The 17,877-nt window shown below is 51.6% G+C and overlaps 1 protein-coding gene across 1 annotated transcript; it reads right to left on the reverse strand.

Moving 5' to 3' along the window:
- Positions 1-8,410: 8,410 nt before the first annotated feature.
- RPL6 (ribosomal protein L6) lies at positions 8,411-12,954 on the reverse strand. The gene is made up of 6 exons (XM_056107129.1): positions 12,718-12,954; positions 12,017-12,118; positions 11,491-11,634; positions 10,221-10,269; positions 9,041-9,225; positions 8,411-8,603 (listed from the first exon to the last, which is right to left on the reverse strand). Exons 1-6 carry the CDS (start codon positions 12,952-12,954, stop codon positions 8,451-8,453), a joined length of 870 nt encoding a protein of 289 aa, XP_055963104.1. The 3' UTR covers positions 8,411-8,450.
- Between the last annotated feature and the right edge of the window lie 4,923 nt (positions 12,955-17,877).

Raw genomic sequence — 17,877 nt, forward strand, 5'->3', positions numbered from 1 at the left:
GGACACTCGGACCCCGGGACGCGGCGGGGCAGGTGGTTCTCGGGAATGGTGAGGCCGCTTTGCACGCGGGAGCATCACTTGGGCCCCAGAGCGCACACACACCACCCCGCCCGCCTCCGCCCCAGCACCGCATTGGGAGTGGCCCCGGTGCACTGGAGGATGTGACCCAAAATAAAACCACCTGGTGAAAAGAGAGCGACAGTCTCGAGGCTTTGTGCTCCGCATGTGGGCATTAAAGCTATTGTTCTCGCCATCAGTATTCAATGCTGATGGACAAACACTTTCAAAAGCGCACACCATCCCATCTTTATGAAAACAAGAAAGGAGAGGCCAAAAATAGCTCAGCAGTCTGAGTGCATATTTTGTATGCGGGAGCCAAGTTTGATCCTGCCACTAGCTGGTTCTCTGAGCACCTCCAGGAGTGACCCCCAACTCTGGAGCCTGAGCATGGTCCGTAGTGACCCAAAAACAAGAGAGAGAGAGGGGAAAATAGAGAAACTGAATGTGGGAGAAAGTGGGGTTATGGGAAATCTCTGTACCTTCCCCTCAATATTGCTGTTCAAAAAAATAAAACTCTAGGGACCGGAGAGATAGTACAGCACTGGGCCATACCAGGATCAATCCCTGGTATCCCATATGGTCCCCCAAGCCTGCCAGGAGTATGTCCTGAGCACTGCCGGCTCTGGCCCCCAAAATATTACAAAACTTGAGGAGGTCAGAGAGATGCGTATGGCTGATCTGGATCAATCCCCAGCCCCATATAGGGTCCCCTGAGCACCACTGGGTATGACCCCCCACCTAAAATTAAAATTTGGATACCAGAGCCTAAGAGCTGGCCCAGTGGACACATGCATTTTTGTGTGCAGAAGTCCAGACTCTATTCCAAGAACCATATGGTCCCCCAAGGACCAGTGGGGCTGACTCCCAAACACTGAGCACTGCAAGGTGTGGCCCGAAAGACAAACTAGCCCCCCAAAAATAAGGCCCAGGAGATAGCTCAAAGAACTGGATCATAACACTTGTGTATAGGAGGCCCTGAGCTTGCTCCCCGGCATCCCTTACTACCCTGGGCAACACCAGCTGAGGCCTTAGTGGTACCCAGAACCGCTGAACCCTCACCACACTGTCCTGCAATCTCAACAATTACCAGGCCCCTCTTTCCAGGCTCTGAGTCACTGGGGATAGCCTCGGGACATCTCAGCAACCTCAAGGAACCCAATTAAAATTAAGCCGCACACGCTAGAGGGAAAGGCAGCTCAGATAGAGAAGGGAGCACCAAATAAAGGATGTTGGGAGGATCCTCCCAGGATGGGAGATGCATGCTGAAAGTAGACTACAGACCGAACATGATTGCCACCCACTGCCTCTTTTGCAAACCACAACACCCAAAAGGAGAGAGAGAGAGAACAAAAGGGAATTCCCTGCCACAGAGGCAGGGTGGGGTGGGGGGGATATGGGGTGAGAGGGATACTGTGATCAGTGGTGGTGGAAAATGGGCACTGGTAGAGGGATGAGTACTCGAACATTGTATAATTGAAACCCAAGCACAAAAATTTGTAAGTCTGGGGCTGGAGCGATAGCGCAGCGGGTAGGGCGTTTGCCTTGTACGCAGCCAACATGGCCGACACAGGTTCGATTCCCAGCATCCCATATGGTCCCTCGAGCACCGCCAGGAGTAATTCCTGAGTGCATGAGCCAGGAGTAACCCCTGAGCATCGCCGGGTGTGACCCAAAAAAATAAAAAAAAAAAATTGTAAGTCTACAACTGTACCTCATGGTGTTTCACTAATAAAAATTTTTTAAAAAATTAAGCAATCTCATCTAGGCAGGAAATGTTAAAAAAAGGAAACTGGGCCGAAGGCCCTTGGCTTAAGTGCAGCTAACCCAGGTTAGATCCCCACAACCCATAGTATCCCCTGAGCCCCTTCAGGAGTAATCCCTGAGCTCAGAGCCAGGAGTAAGCCTGAGTATTGCAGGGTGTGACCCCCAACTCCCCTCCCCTCAGCCCCTACAATAAAATAAAACATAGGAATGTTTCCCTTGCTTTGTCATTCCCTCAAGAGCCCAAGATCATTTGCTAGTAGAATCTTTTTTTTGCTTTTTGGGTCACACCCAGCGATGCTCAGGGGTTATTCCTGGCTCTGCACGCAGCAACTGGCGGTGCTTGGGGGACCATATGGGATGCCGGGGATCGAACCCAGGTCGGCCGTGTGCAAGGCAAACGCCCTACCCGCTGTGCTATCACTCCGGCCCCTGCTAGTGGAATCTTAATCAGAAATATTGAGGGCGGGGGGGACCAGTCCCCGGACTTCCTGATCACTCCAGCTTCCACCACCAGCAGCCTGCTCTTTATAACCAAGTGCCTCCCTTTCTTGTTCTAGAAAACGTTTCTTGTGCCCAGGCAGCCTCTCTAGCACAGTAGTAGACGCTTGTCTGGAGTGCAGCTGAGTCTGATTTGATCCCAGCACTACAGATGCTTCCCCAGCCACTGCCAGGAGTGACTCTGAGCACAGCCCCGGACGGACGCTGCTGCATGTGGCCCCACTCAAAAAAATAAAAAATACAAAAGGTGGAAGGGAAACGCATGGAGAGCTAGTACAGCATGGAGGGCACTGGCCTTGCGTGCTGCCAATCCGGGTTTGATCCCTGGTATCCCATATGGTCCCCTGAGCACTACCAGGAGTGATTCCTGAGCGCAGAACCAGGAGGAACACCTGAGCATCGATCGCCAGGTGTGGCCAACAAAACAAAACAAAACAAAAACCAAAAAGAGTAAAATCAGGTCCAAGCTATGAGATGGCTCAAAGGACTAACAGACCAGCTTTGTGTGTGAGAACCCCAGTTTTAAAGCCTAGTCCCGCATGGTTCCCCAACACTGCCAGGGCTAATCCCTGATCTCTGAACTTTGATACTGGGTATGATCCTCAAGCAGACAAGCCAGAGTAAATCCATGGTTGGAGCACATTGTTGTTCAGTGTCAGACCATGTATGCTCTGGGTTCAATGCCCAGCACCACAAATCAAACAAACAAACACTGTCCTCCCGTTGTTCATCGATTTGCGGGCCCAGTAACGTCTCCATTTTTGAGACTTGTTGTTACTGTGTTTGGAATATTGAATATGAATATGTCACGAGTAGCTTGCCAGGCTTTGCCCTGTAGGCGAGATACTCTCAGTAGCTTGCTGGGCTTTCCGAGAGGGGCGGAGGAATCGAACCCGGCTCGGCTAGGCTGGCTGCACGCAAGGCAAATGCCCTACTTCTGTGCTATCACTCCAGCCCCACCACAAATCAATAATAAATAAAATAGCCAGTCAAAGCAAATCATTGTTATAAGAGCAATACAACAAATGTGTGTGTGTATGTGTGTGTGAGAGAGAGAGAGAGAGAGAGAGAGAGAGAGAATCACAATTTCATGTAATCTTCATTACAATCTTCTGAGAAAAGCAACAGGAATAGCTCCACATTCCACCAGGAAACCAAGTTAAGTTGCTCCATGCCCCAGTAAGTTAACATCAAAGACCAGATTCGCTCAGCTCTGCCTGATCCTGCAATCCCAGGCTCCGATGAGATCTGTAAAGGAAACCAAACCCGGGGCTGGAGTGATAGCACAGTGGACAGGGCATTTGCCTTGCAAGAGGCTACTGGGCTTCAATTCCAAGCATCCCAGATGGTCCCCCGAGCACCGCCAGGGGTAATTCCTGAGTGCAGAGCCAGGAGTAACCCCTGTGCATCACCAGGTGTGACCCAAAAGCAAACCAGAAAAATAAATAAATAAATAAATAAATAAGAAAACCAAACCCTTCATTCCTTCTGCTTACAACTTCCATACCTAATGGCAGCCTTCACAATTTTAAAGACCCTGAGGCTGGAGCCATAGCACAGTGGGTTACAGAGTTTGCCTTGCATGCGGCCGACCCGGGTTCGATTCCCAGCATCCCATATAGTCCCCAAGCACTGCCAGGAGTAATTCCTGAGTGAAGAGCCAGGAGTAACCCCCGTGCATCGCTGGGTGTGACCCCCCCAAAAAAAGCACAATTTTAAAGACCCAGTCTTGGGAATTTCAATCATCTTGGGTAGCTCAAAGGAAAATTCTCCTCTCGTTGTTCTTTCAAGAGTAGGGGTTATTGTCCTTTACTTCGATGAATAAAAACAGCTCAGATCTAGGACTTCAAGTCTTCCAACCACCTAATGAATCATTATTTAATATTTTAGTGACAGTAATTAATTAGTCACAGGACTGCATGGCGGCCACTGTACAGTAATGAGACAGCTGATGAATGAATATTTATAGAATCCTCCCAGGGGGCAGGGGGAAAGTCCATTTACTGGAACTTTTCAGAACAGTTCAGGAAGACAAAGAAATTCCCTCATTCAAAGAAGTCTTTTCTTGGGAGCCTGGGGGCTGAGGCCAAGTTTGTTTTATTTTTGGCTTTTTGGGTCACACCCGGCAATGCTTGGGGGTTACTCCTGGTTTTGTAGCCAGGAATTACTCCTGGAGGTGTTCAGGAATCGAACCCCAGTCAGCTGTGTGCAAGGCAAACACTTTCCCCGCTGTACTCTCGCTCTGGCCCCTGAGAGGCCAAGTTTAGTCAAAACAACACATACATGCATACAGAAAGCAGCTCTCTGGAGTCAGAAAAAAGGAAAGATTGGGGCTGGAGAGAGAGCACAGCGGGTAGGGCATTTGCCTTGCACACGGACAACCTGGGTTCGATTCCCAGCATTCGTATGATCCTCCAAGCACCGCCAGGTGTAATTCCTGAGTGTATGAGCCAGGAGTAACCCTGTGCATTGCCGGGTGTGACCCCCCCCCAAAAAAAAAAGAAAAAGGAAAGATTTATGGTTCGTGACTTCTTGGCTTTGGAACTAACTGTCCAATTGTCCCAGACACCCTTTCATGGAAGAATTGGAGGGTCAGGATGAAAAAATGAACCAAGAGAAGTTGCTGGCTGGAGAACCCGAAGGAGGACCGGCTCTCTGCAGGCGGGCCTCAGTGGGCCCCAGAGGCCTCTTCCCAAGGGAAGGCGAGCTTTGTTGATGGGGACCATGTCCCAGTTGCCCCAGCCGCTGACACACCGCTCACTGGCCTTGGTTCAAGCTAGAGTCCCTCTGGAATTGGCAGCCCCTCTCCCTTCTGACTCTCTGGACCTGTCGCTGTCTAAAATGCTTCTGTCATCCTTCTGGCACATTTCTGGGCCAGCCAGACATGTGAGTGTGCAGTGAAGATAAGTAGGTTCCGATAGACCTTAGTAGAGCTTGAAATAGCTTTAAACTAAGCAGCCGTGTAATGGGGCTGGAGAGAGTGCGAGGGCTGGGGGTATGGACTACTTGCAGGAGGCGGGGGTCCGATTCCTGACTCCCTGGAGCACTGGCAGGGGTGGCGACTGCAGAGCACAGAGACTCGAGTAACCTGAGTGCTGGTCTGTGTAGCTCAAAAAAGCAAAAACCAACCAACCAACAAAAATAAATCAATCAGCAAAATACCAAAGCGATTTGTTAATTTTGAAGGTTTTTCAAAACACAGGGGGAAAAAAATCCCACAAAGCACACATCTGCTAATCACAAACACACACACACACACACACACTCTCACACACAAATACACTCATACATTCTCACAAACACACTCACATATATACTCACACACTCTCATAAACACTAACACTCACATTCACACTCAGATGCTCACTCACCAATACTCACACTCGCCAACACACTCACATGCACTAATGCTTGCACAGTAAACATTCACACACACTCACATTCATACTCTCATCTACTCACACACCAAAATACTCACACACAAATACACTCACACACACCTACTCACGCTCGTACATAAACATTCAGTCACACTCACATACTCACACATACTCACAAGTGTACTCGCATTCACACTCACATGCTCACACATGCACATCACACACTCACACAGATCGACACCCCAAAGACAAGCACCTTCTCATCATACTGAACCTTCATACCCACACTGCGGGCGTCTGCCTGCTACCCACACACACACTGTGAGGGATCAGGGAAAGGAAGGCAGATAAACTATATTTGGGAGAGGAGGGGGGAGATTCTCCTCGGAGCTCCCCCAAATCACCCTTAGGGACCAGGAGTCTCCACAGCTGGAGTCGGTGGAGCGGGCGCAGCTCCCAGATGCGGCACCGCAGCGCCCCCTCGCGGGCACCACAGGCCCCGCTGCAGCAGCAAATTTCATCCTGATTTTGCAAATTTGCCCTCAGTCCCTTGCTGCAAAACTTAGCTGGGGGGGGGGGGGGGGGTGATGTTGCAAAAAGCTGAAGTCCTGGCATGACAGTCACGGACCATGGGCAGAAATCACCCCTCGAGTTTTGGGCCAGGTGCAGCCTCTAAGCCTCTAATCTGGGGTGTGGCCCCAAACCCTAAAAGCAAATCAATGGTGGCTGCCAGAAAGGAAAAGTGGGCCCTACGTGCAATTTTCTTGAGGGGAAGAGCAAATGCTACTGCTTCCGTCCAGCCCCCTGGCAGGCAGTCGGCTGTACCCCTTGGAAATGAGCTCTCTTGGGAGGGGATGAGAAGGCTGGGGAGAGAGGGGTGACATGGGAGGTGCTCTGGGCTCCATCACTGGTTTCAAGCACCTCTAGGAACTCTCCCGCTGGAACCGAGCTGGGACTAGCAGTCAAGCACCACTGGGTGTAACCCAAATGCAACACTGCTCCAGCCTTCCGCCAAACACCCAGCTCCTAGGAGGACCCTATGTTTTGCACCCAGAGTTTGATTTTTTTGGGGGGGAGGGGTCACACCCAGCGATGCTTAGGGGTCATTCCTGGCTTTGCAGACGCCCTACCCGCTGTGCTATTGCTCCAGCCCCGGAGATTTGGGGTTTTTACCTTTAGGTTTGGGGTCCCTATCTGGCAGTGCTCAAGGCTTACACGTGCGATGCACTCAAGGTTCACTCCTGGGGGGCATCTGGGGTGCTAGGGACCAAGTGGCCTCGTTGCTGTCCCATTTTTCCAACTCCTCATTCTCTGCAGTCATCCTCAAATTCTTCCACTGACGAAGACCAAGGGCTTGGTGTCCATGTTGAGGCCACCCTATTGGTTTTTTCTTTGGGGAGGGGGGGAAGGTGGAGGGGTTGGGCCACACCCAGTGACCCTCAGGACTTCAGGACGCAGTGACACAAATCCTGTTGCTGTCCCAGTGATGAGGACTAAGAGCGTAGTATCCATGTTGAGGTCACTCTACTGGTTTTTCCTTTGGGGGGAGGTGGAGGTGGAGGGGTTGGGACACACCCTCAGGACCTCAGGACCCAGTGACCCAAATCCTGTTGCTTCTCCAAGAAAGGCCTTCTGACAACAGGACCATTAGCACGTTTCCGGGAATATAGGAATAGGAAGCTTTCAGAAAGCTTTAGCTGGAATGATTAAGTGCGACACCAGTTTGTACCTATTGATTCTAATTAAGATTTTCATTGGAATCTGGTCACTTGGAATAAGCATGGTGTTTCTGGGAGGCACTTTGGCCAACAAGCCCTGAGCACAGCCAGATGTGAGCCTAAACAACTATTCCTTTTGCATTTTCACTCTAGGGCTGGACCTATGGAACCTCCAGTCGATCGAGGGCTGACTCCTAGCTCTAAGCTCAAGGATCATTTCTAGCCAGAATTGGGGACCGTATGTGGTTCTGAAACCAAACCTGGGTGGGTCACACACAAAACCAAGCACCCACCTGTCACTCAGGCTCCACTTATTGTGGGGGAGTGGGGAATTGGGGTCATACCCAGCAGTGCTCACAGATTACTCCTGGCCTTGTGCTTAATCCTGTTTGGGTGATTGGGTGATGTGGCACCAGGACTGAACCAAGGTCCCAATGCACCATCACTCTAGGTCCAGTTTGAACGGGGATGGCTGTGTGCAAGCGCCCTCCCTATTATACCACCTCCCAGGCCCCCAGATGCAGAAATGGGGCCCAGTATGAGTCATGACCTTGGTTCGATTCCTGCCTCTGCATAGTTCCTCTGCAATACCAGGGGGCTTTCACTCCTGAGCAGTGGCTCAAATAGTCCCCTAAAAACTGCTGGGTGAGACCCGTTTCTGCAAAGGAGTCCTTTATTCAAGACACCTGATGGGCAGCGATTGTAGAATTCAACAGGCTACATCTTGTTCATTTGCGGGCCACACTCTGTTGTGCTCAAAGTTTACTCCCAGCGGCACTCAGGGGACTACACGGGCCGTTAGGTAAAGAAGCCGGTGTGCAAGGCAAGCGCCCACCCGCTCTAGTATCTCGCCAGCCACTGAGAATGCTGATGCCGGGGCCCCGGAAGTGTCTCTGGCTGTGTGGAGGCTTGTCCGTCCGGTTCGATCCACTGCCGGGACCCACGCGGCCCCACCACCTCACCTCTGGGCACACAAGAATAAGACGCAGAGAAAATGGATTCATGATTTAATGAGGTGCTTGTAAGAAAGTCAGAACACCAATTTGTGAGGATAAACCCCGTTGGAGAGTGCAAACACAGAGCGCAGGTAGCCCTGGAGCTGAGGAACAGCTTTGACCTTGGGCATGACTTGCGAGTCCACAGCCTTCTGATCAGCCTTGCGCTGCTCGGTCAGCTCATATTTCTGTGAAGAAAGAAAGAAATGACTTGAACACAGGGCACGAGCACCAAACTGTCGCCAACTAAAGAACACGATAAGGCAGTTTTGATCATCATTTCCTGAGAAAACTGAATCATAACCCGACCCACTGGAGTTTATGCATCACTTTAACACAGGACTTATCACAGGTAAGAGCAAGTCCCCAAGGGAACAACTAGGAATTCAGGGTTGTACCAAAGCCTCGGCATTCTGAGCTAAGTCCATCGACTGCTGAATCTAGGAACGTACTTCCTGAGCTAGTCCTCATTTAACTTTATTGGTTTTGTTTAGGGAGTTTTGGGGGTGTTCTGAAGCTCAAATCCAGACTTGGAGCTCCCCCCCACCCCCGGTCCTGCAATTCTTCCAACTAGCTCACCCGAGGGAGGCCAGGTCCAAGAGAGAAGACAGAAATAGACACTCACCTCTTTCTCTGTGTCGAAGATCTCACCTTCCTGGTGCCTGGGCTTTCGCAGCTTCTTCTTTTTGAAGTAAGCATCAGTGAGATGTTTTGGGATTTTCACACCACTGAGATCAACTTTGGTGGAGGTGGCGATGACGAATTTCTGGTGTGCTCTGCGCAGGGGGACGCGATTGAGGCAGAGAGGCCCTAGGGCAGGACAAATGCATTTGATGGAGAGACAGGACGGTGGGCAGGGCGCGCCCCTTGCACACTGCCAACCAGGTATCTATTGGGCACCCCGCATGGTCCCGGTGCCAGGCCAGGAGTGATCCCTGAGTGCAGAGCCAGGAATAAATCCTGTGCACTGTGGAATGTGGCCCCCAAACAGCAAAACCAAGGGAGAGAGAAGTCTCACCAACAAACATTCATGACACTGAATGGATCTGGAGAAATTTGTGTTAAGTTTTTCTGAAGAAATGGGGCTGGAGCGATAGCACAGCGGGTAAGGCGTTTGCCTTGCATGCGGCCGACCTGGGTTCAATCCCCGGCATCCCATATGGTCCCCCAAGCACCGCCAGGAGTAATTCCTGAGTGCAAAGCCAGGAGTAACCCCTGAGCACTGCTGGGTATGACCCAAAAAGAAAAAAAAATTTCCTGAAGAAATACCAAATTACTTCTACCCACATCAAGGGCTTTTCAGTAACTCAAGTCATTTAAATAAATAAAATAGTCACTGGGTCTGGAGCGACAGCACAGCAGGTAGGGCATTTGCCTTGCACACTGCCGACCTGGGTTCAATTCCCAGAGTCTCATATGGTCACCCGTGAGCTGCAAGGAGTAATTCCTGAGTGCATGAGCCACGAGTAACCCTTGAGCATCACCAGGTGTGAGTCAAAAAGTAAAAAAAAAAAAAACCACCCACACAAACGAACAAAAAACACAAAAACCCACACTCACTAATATTGACTGACCACGGGCCAAATAAACCCTTCTGGCACGTACTCCATCTAGGGGCAATTGCTTGGGGATGTTGCCACATCAAATTTAAAGAACTGCTTACTTAGAACTCATGTAATGGGGAAAGGGGAGCACAGAATCTCACAAGTCCTGGCATCTCCATGTAGATGAAACAGCAACATTGGTGGGAAATGCTTTTGAAGTTCAAGTGTCAGGAAAAAAAAAAAAAGACCCAAGAATCTTACCAGTGACAAGTAGTAGGCCACTGTCCAGCTGCTTCAGGAAAACCACCCTCTGGAAATCAAGCAGACAAGTTAATTCTGCAGTCTTTTTGTCATTGCCCACGGTGCCAAGCATCCAACTCAAGGCCTCATACACTTGAAGTGGCACTTCACCGAGCCCATCTCTGCACAAAGAAACCCAACCCTCAGGGCCCAATGACTGCACAGCAGGGGTGGACTTGCCCGACACACAGTGGACCCTGGTTCCATCTCTGGCGCCCAATATGCTCCCAGGCCTGCCAAGGGTTAAGCCCTGAGTGTGCCCCCCCCGCCCAAGAAAAACCAATCAATCAAATCACCCACCATTTGGCTAGGAAGGGGGCCAAGGGATCAGTGGCTGAGCCAGGTTCAACCCCTCACCCCCATGGGGTCCCCCATGCCTAAGAACCACCAGGTGGGGGCCAAAACCAAAAATGAATTTGGTTAGGGAGGAAAAAAACTCTAGGGGCCTGGGTTATGCCCCAGTCAGAAAGTACCCGGTCTGATCACACAAGGCCTGAGTTGATACTGGCACCCAGAACACACATAAAAATCTGCACAAGTACATACTCAGAAGCTCTGGCACTGGATCAAAGGAAGGGTGTAATCAAAAAACGTAGGGAGTGGGGCTGGAATGATAGCACAGCGGGTAGGGCGTTTGCCTTGCATGTGGCCAACCCGGGCTCGATTCCCAGCATCCCATATGGTCCCCTGAACACCACCCCAGGAGTGATTCCTGAGTTCAAAGTCAGGAGTGACCCCTGAGCATCGCTGGGTATGACCCAAAAAGCAAAAAAAAAAAACAAAAAAAAAAACCCAAAAACCAGTAAAAAGTACTCGACGGTAAACAAATACAAGGCAGGGCCCATGCAGACAGTATCGCGAATGGGGCACTTGCCTTGCGCCGCAAGGCTGACCCGGTTCACATGCCCAGGAACAATCACCAAGTGCAGAGCCAAGGGTAAGCACCCCTGAGCATCACCAGAAACGCCCTCCTCACCCCAAATATTCCAAGGCACAAAGACATTAGCACCTGGGGAGATGGCGCAAAGGGTTGGAGCACACCCGCGCAGACAGTCCCGGGCCTGATCCCCCAAGTGACTGTCACATAATCACCAGCCAAGGAACCAGGTACTCACATCACACTGGAGGGGGGTGGGGTAACCAGGCCGTCATGAGGTGTCACGCTGCAATTCACCGTCCGCTCCCAGACTCGGACACCAGAACACCCCCATTTCCCCCAGTGCCCCCTCACCTTGCCTCTGTGGCGCCCGGTGAGCATGATCAGGACCGTTCCCGGAGTGATGCTGGCCCGCAGTCTCCGCACGTGCTGACTGAAGGGCTTCTTGCCGTGGCTCAGCAGCTTCCGGGGCACGTCCTCGGTCGGGTAGTACCTAGGCTGCAGAGTACAGGGGTTCGAGTTACCAAACCCACGCAAAACTCGTGAGAGTGCCGATCCCTTGGCCCTACCTAATGAGTTCTCCTTTGGGAAGGAGCAACTGCTCCCGTAAACCTTTACTTGGAGAACACAGAGTGGAATCCTGTGGACTCCCGGGAACCGCTGGGAGCCGTGTCCAGACCACACTTGCTTACAAGGCAGGCTGTTATATGCCATACCGACTTTTCTGGGGGCCCCCCTGCCCACAGCTCCATGGAAGAACGACTCGCTTCCAATTCCTCCACAAGGAGAAACAAATTAGATAAAAGCGCGTATCAGTGCTCGTACTCAGTAGATGTTGCACTCGCCTCATGGCCAACTCCCTGGCGAGGCCCACCCTTACCATCTTACGCAGCTTCACCACCCGGGTACCGCCGTTCTTGTCGCCACCGACTGGCTTTCTGACTGTGGCAAGAACCTTCTCCTTCTTCTTCTTCTTCTCAATCTATGAGGGACACAAATGCATCCAAGTTAGAGGCTGGGGCCAGAACAATAGTACAGTGGGGTGGGCAAATTTGCCCCACACCCAACCGCCCAGGGGTTCAATCCCCGGCCTCTACCACCGCCAGAAGTTAACTCCTGAGTGCAGAGTCAAAAGAAACCCGACCATTGCCGGGTATGATCCGAAAAGAAAAAAAAAGCTGGAAGCTGACAATTTTGCGGGGTGGTTTTGGGTTCATACCCAGTGGAATTCCCCCCCCCTCACTCCTGTCCAGATTCTGCAATCATACACCACGCTGGGATGGCACCCAGGCAGGCTGCACGTAGCCAAGTGCCTTTCCCGCTGCACCTTGACCAAGTATTTTACCTATTTTTTTTGTTTGTTTTTTGGGTCACACCCGGAGATGCACAGGGGTTATTCCTGGTTCATGCACTCAGGAATTACTCTTGGCAATGCTCAGGGGACCATATGGGATGCTGGGAATCGAATCCGGGTCCGCTGCGTGCAAGGCAAACGCCCTACCCACTGTGCTATTGCTCCAGCCCCTCAACCAAATATTTAAAAGATTTAGACAGGACCCCCAGTGGTGCCTAGCCCCTTACCTTGGACTTCGCAGCAGAGTACTTCCTCTTGTACAGGGCCTTCCTGGAGTACATAGCAGACCGGGAATAACGGCCAATCCCCCGGACAAGGACTGGGTTGCGGCTGCAGTGGGGCTTCCCCTTCTTTGGCTTCTTAACCTTGGGGCGATGGTTCTTCTTAACCTTGCCATCTGGACCGACAGTCTTGGGTCCGAGTTTCTTCTTAGCAGCAGGCTTCTCCACCTTTTCACCCGCCATCTGCAGACATATGAAAATACAAGTGCTCCATCCATCCCTTCAGAAGATGCAATACTGACATTCACCAAGTCGGCTCACGGCAAGGGGGAGCTGATACAACCCCCCCACCCCCCACCCTGGCTCTGTCCTCTACCGATCCCCCAACTGGCACACTGTAAGGAACCTCAACCATTATCGTACACCCGTCCAGGGTGTGAACAAGTGTACCGGTGGGAAGCCTCAGCGGCACTGTTACTGTTCTTTGGCAAATTACAACTCGTCGACACCGAGGCTTTAAAAAAAAAAAGGGGGGTGGGGGGGAATCCAGGAAACAGCATGGCTGCAACTTCAAACTTTGCTCCCCAAGTCTTTGGAGAAGACGTGCCATCGAGGCAAGCCGGCTGGGCGAGGCAAGAGCTGAGCGGGCCCGAACTCGGCCCGACTGCAGAGTGCAGAGCCCGCGGGGCGACTTCCGGCCGGCGGCCTGGGGAGCCCCGCGCCCGGCCTCGGTTCCCGGCCCCAACGTGGCTGGCACCGGCCCCGGGGCCTCCGCCTGGAACCTGGCCCGGGATGCCGGAGCACGCGCGCCCCCGGCCGGACCCTCCGGACCCACTGGCCGCGGCCCACGTCCGAGGCCCCGCTCCCGGGCCCGAGAAGGCAGGCGCCACTCGTGGGCCCGCGTCCAGCTCACCCTCGGGACCCACGTAAGCCCGAGCGGAGACGGGAAATGGCGCGTCCGGAGGCCTTTCGAGTGGCTCCGCGCATGTCGGACGCCCGCAACGCGCCGGCGAGAGACCGTCCTGCTCGGGATGGCGAAGGATTGAGGCTCTGGGACGCGATCTTCCGGAGACGACGCGCCATTCTTACCTTGCACGACGGGAAAGAGAACTAAGGCTCCGGCTTCCGGTCTATAAGCGATCACGGGCGGGGTCACGGCCCACTTCCTTCCGGGGCAGAGCATCATGGGTAACGTAGTTTTTTCTCTTCAAAGCCGCTAGCTGAGGTCTGGCGCTCTAGCACAGCGGGTAAGGCATTTGCCTTGCACGCGAACGCCCAGAGTTCGATCCCCAGCATCCCATGTGCTCCCCTGAGCACCGCCAGGAGTGATTCCTGAGTGCAGAGCCAGGAGTAACCTCTGTGCATCATGGGGTGTGACCCAAACAGCAAAAACAAACAAACAAAAACCAAGACGCTAGCTGGTCGCCGGAGTGATGGCAACGCGTAGACACTTGTCTTGCACACGGCTGCCCCGGGTTCGATTCCCGGAGTCTCATATGGTCCCTGCGCCTGGCCAAGAGTGATCCTTGAGCATAGAGTCAGTAAGCCCCTCCCCGCTCTCACCCTGCCTCCCCATCTCCCCTTCCCCCCAAACAAAGATAGCTGGGTCAGTGTAACCCCAAACCCCCAAAACAAAGACGCAAACGAAAAACCAACAGGAGGGGCAAAAGCCATACTACTGAAGGACGCCAGTGGCTTGGGTTCGGTCTCTGGTATTCCATATGGTGCCCTGAGCTCACCAGGAGTAATTCCTGAGGGCAGAACCAGGAGTCATCCCTGCGCATCTCCAGGTGTTGTAACAACCCCTCACCGCCCCCCCCCCCCCATCAAAACCAAACGAGGGTCCAAAGATAGAACAGTAGGTAAGGTGCTTGCCTTGCATGCAAGTGACCCAAGTTCAGTCCCTGCGACCCCAGTTTGGTTCCCTGAGACCCACTAGGAGCTATCTCTGAGGGCAAAGGAGAAAACCATGAGCACTACAGGGTTTAGCCCCAATCCTCCTAAAAATTATTTAAATATATAAATTTTATATAAAAATATAATTTAATGTGATTTTTTTTTTTTGCTTTTTGGGTCACACCTGGCGATGCACAGGGGTTACTTCTGGCTCTGCACTCAGGAGTTACTCCTGGCTGTGCTCAGGGATCCATATGGGATGCTGGGAATCGAACCCAGGTCGGCCACGTGCAAGGCAAACACCCTACCCGCTGTGCTATCTCTCCAGCCCCTAATGTGATTTTAATGCCAAGATAGGACCGAGAAGATCAGCCGAAGAACTCCATATCGAGACCCATGGCCTAGAATGGAACGAACAGGGTGAGAGACTGTCTGAGTTCATCCTGTCGACCAAGACCATCCATGGTAACTCACAGTTCCAGAAGGCCGAATCTAAACGTTGGACATGGGAGTCTCCCGGTGGACGGTTCCACAACGAAATAGACCACATCATATTCAATCAACGGTTTTACCTGACCTATGTCGCTGTTGTCCCAAAATTCCAAACGGGATCAAACCACCGTCTCCTTTGTGCAAAATTCTACTTCACAGAGTGGGGAGAAAGGGCTGCAAAGTTTAAAAAGAGAACTCCCAGAATGACCACCAACTGGGAGCTCTTTGGCACTATCACTGCAACATGGGAAGATGCCGTTGTTGACAGCATTCACTTAATCACTTAACTTCCCGTTAGTCGTCGATTTGCTCGAGCGGGCGCCAGTAACGTCTCCATTTGTCCCTGTCGCGTGCTAGTGTAGCCCAATGGCATCTGTTCGCTCTGGGATCATGAAGAGCCTCAAACCGATCGTTCATGATCTTCACGAAGAAGTCTGACCATCTGGTAGGTGGGCGGCCACGCGGTCTCTTGACATCCCGTGGAATCCAATCAGTAACAGCTCTAGTCCAACGGTCGTCTTTAAATCCCATTACGTGACCAGCCCATCTGATTTTCGACACCTTGGCAAATGAGACAGCGTCCCTGATCCTTGATCGTCGACGGATGTCAGAACTCCGGATTCGTTCTCTCATTTGAGTGAAACGTGATATTCCAAGCATAGCTCTTTCTATTCTTCTTTGGGAGACCTGAATAGCGTTCTCATCCTGTTTGCGTAGGGCCCAGGTCTCTGAGGCGTATGTTAATGCAGGAAGAACAGTGGAATCAAAGAGATGTGCCCGGAGCCGGAGGTTCTTCGTCCTCTTAGCTATTTCTTCGACGTTCTTGAAGGCGTTCCAAGCCGCTCTCTTCCTCCTGCGCAGCTCGGGTGCCAGGTCATTAGTCATGTTGACCTCCCGACCTAGGTACACATAGCTGTTGCATTCGGAGATGGTCGTTCCATTGAGAGCGAATGGGGCGTCAGGAACAAGGCTGTTTCTCATAAACATTGTCTTCGTAAGATTCAGCTGTAGTCCTACCTTTCCACACTCACGGTCAAAGTCGGCCAGCATTAGTGCCGCTTGGCTGATGTTTGGTGTTATTAAAACAATGTCATCAGCAAAGCGGAGGTGGTGTAGTTGCCGACCATCTATCTTCACTCCCATTCCTTCCCATTCCAGTCGTCACATGATGTTCTCGAGGGTGGCACTGAAGAGTTTCGGTGAAATGGTATCACCCTGCCGCACCCCTCTCTTGACATCAACGATCACTTCTTTGTAGAATGGTGAGATCCTGGTAGTGAATCTGCAATACAGCTCATGGAGGATCCTGATGTATTGGGCTTGAATGCCCTGATTGGCTAGGGCTTCAATGACCGCTTCCGTCTCAACAGAATCAAAGGCCTTCTTTAAATCAATGAACGTTAAGCAGAGCGGCATCTTGAACTCCCGAGAAACCTCAATGAGCTTGGTTACCGTGTGGATATGGTCGATGGTGCTGAATCCTTTGCGGAACCCTGCTTGCTCACATGGTTGTCCTTCATCTAGTGTTCTGCCAATCCTATTCAGGATGACTCGAGTGAACAGCTTGTAGATGACAGACAATAGGCAGATCGGGCGATAGTTGCCAATGTCATGGATGTCTCCCTTCTTGAACAGTAGTACAGTCCTGCTGGTTTTCCACTGGGACGGAACCTTGCATTCAGACAGGTAGCGAGTGAAGAGCCGAGCCAGTGTATTGATGAGTACTGACGGCAGGTTCTTCAGGTGTTCAGGTCTGACCTTGTCTGGGCCGGGTGCTGTTTGTTTCTTTGTTGACAACATTGATGAGGAATATTATTGACTGGATCAGCACCTCCATGAGTGTGTGAGGAATGCCAAGAGAGAGAGATAGCCACAAAAAAATGCCTGTCTTTGAAAACTCTTGAGCTTATTTGCCAACATGGTTTGGCGCATGCCTCAGGCAACCGCAACGAACGTCTGAGCTTGCAAAGCAGTGCAGAGATGCGATCAAGGAAGACCTCAAAGAGAGAAGAGCAGAAGTACTGGTAGATGCGGCAGAAGCTGGGAAAAGCATTTGTAACGCCCGCCTGTCCTTCGCCAACTACAAGACCAAGATGACTGCCCTCCGACGTCCTGATGGATCCATCACATCCTCCAGAACGGCAATGGAGAAGATTATCCATGACTTCTACTCAGATCTCTTCGATAGCCATGTCCACCTGCCGACATACCAAATTCCACAGGATGGATATGTTGTTCCCAATGTTCTCCCTTCCGAAATCTGACACGCCATTTTGTCGGTAAAGAAACAAACAGCACCCGGCCCAGACAAGGTCAGACCTGAACACCTGAGAACCTGCCGTCAGTACTCATCAATACGCTGGCTCGACTCTTCACATGCTACCTGTCTGAATGCAATGTTCCATCCCAATGGAAAACCAGCAGGACTGTACTACTGTACAAGAAGGTAGACATCCACGACATTGGCAACTATCGCCCAATCTGCCTATTGTCTGTCATCTACAAGCTGTTCAATCGAGTCATGCTGAATAGGATTGGCAGAACACTAGATGAAGGTCAACCATGTAAACAAGCCAGGTTCCGCAAAGGATTCAGTACCATCAACCATATCCACATGATAACCAAACTCATTGAGGTTTCTCGGGAGTTCAAGATGCTGCTCTGTCTAATGTTCATTGATTTAAAGAAGGCCTTTGATTCTGTTGAGATGGAAGCGGTCATCGAAGCCCTAGCCAATCAGGGCATTCAAACTCAATACATCAGGATCCTCCATGAGCT

The sequence above is a fragment of the Sorex fumeus genome, unplaced genomic scaffold, assembly GCF_029834395.1.
Source record: "Sorex fumeus unplaced genomic scaffold, SorFum_2.1 ptg000155l, whole genome shotgun sequence".
Classification (NCBI taxonomy): Eukaryota; Metazoa; Chordata; class Mammalia; order Eulipotyphla; family Soricidae; genus Sorex; species Sorex fumeus.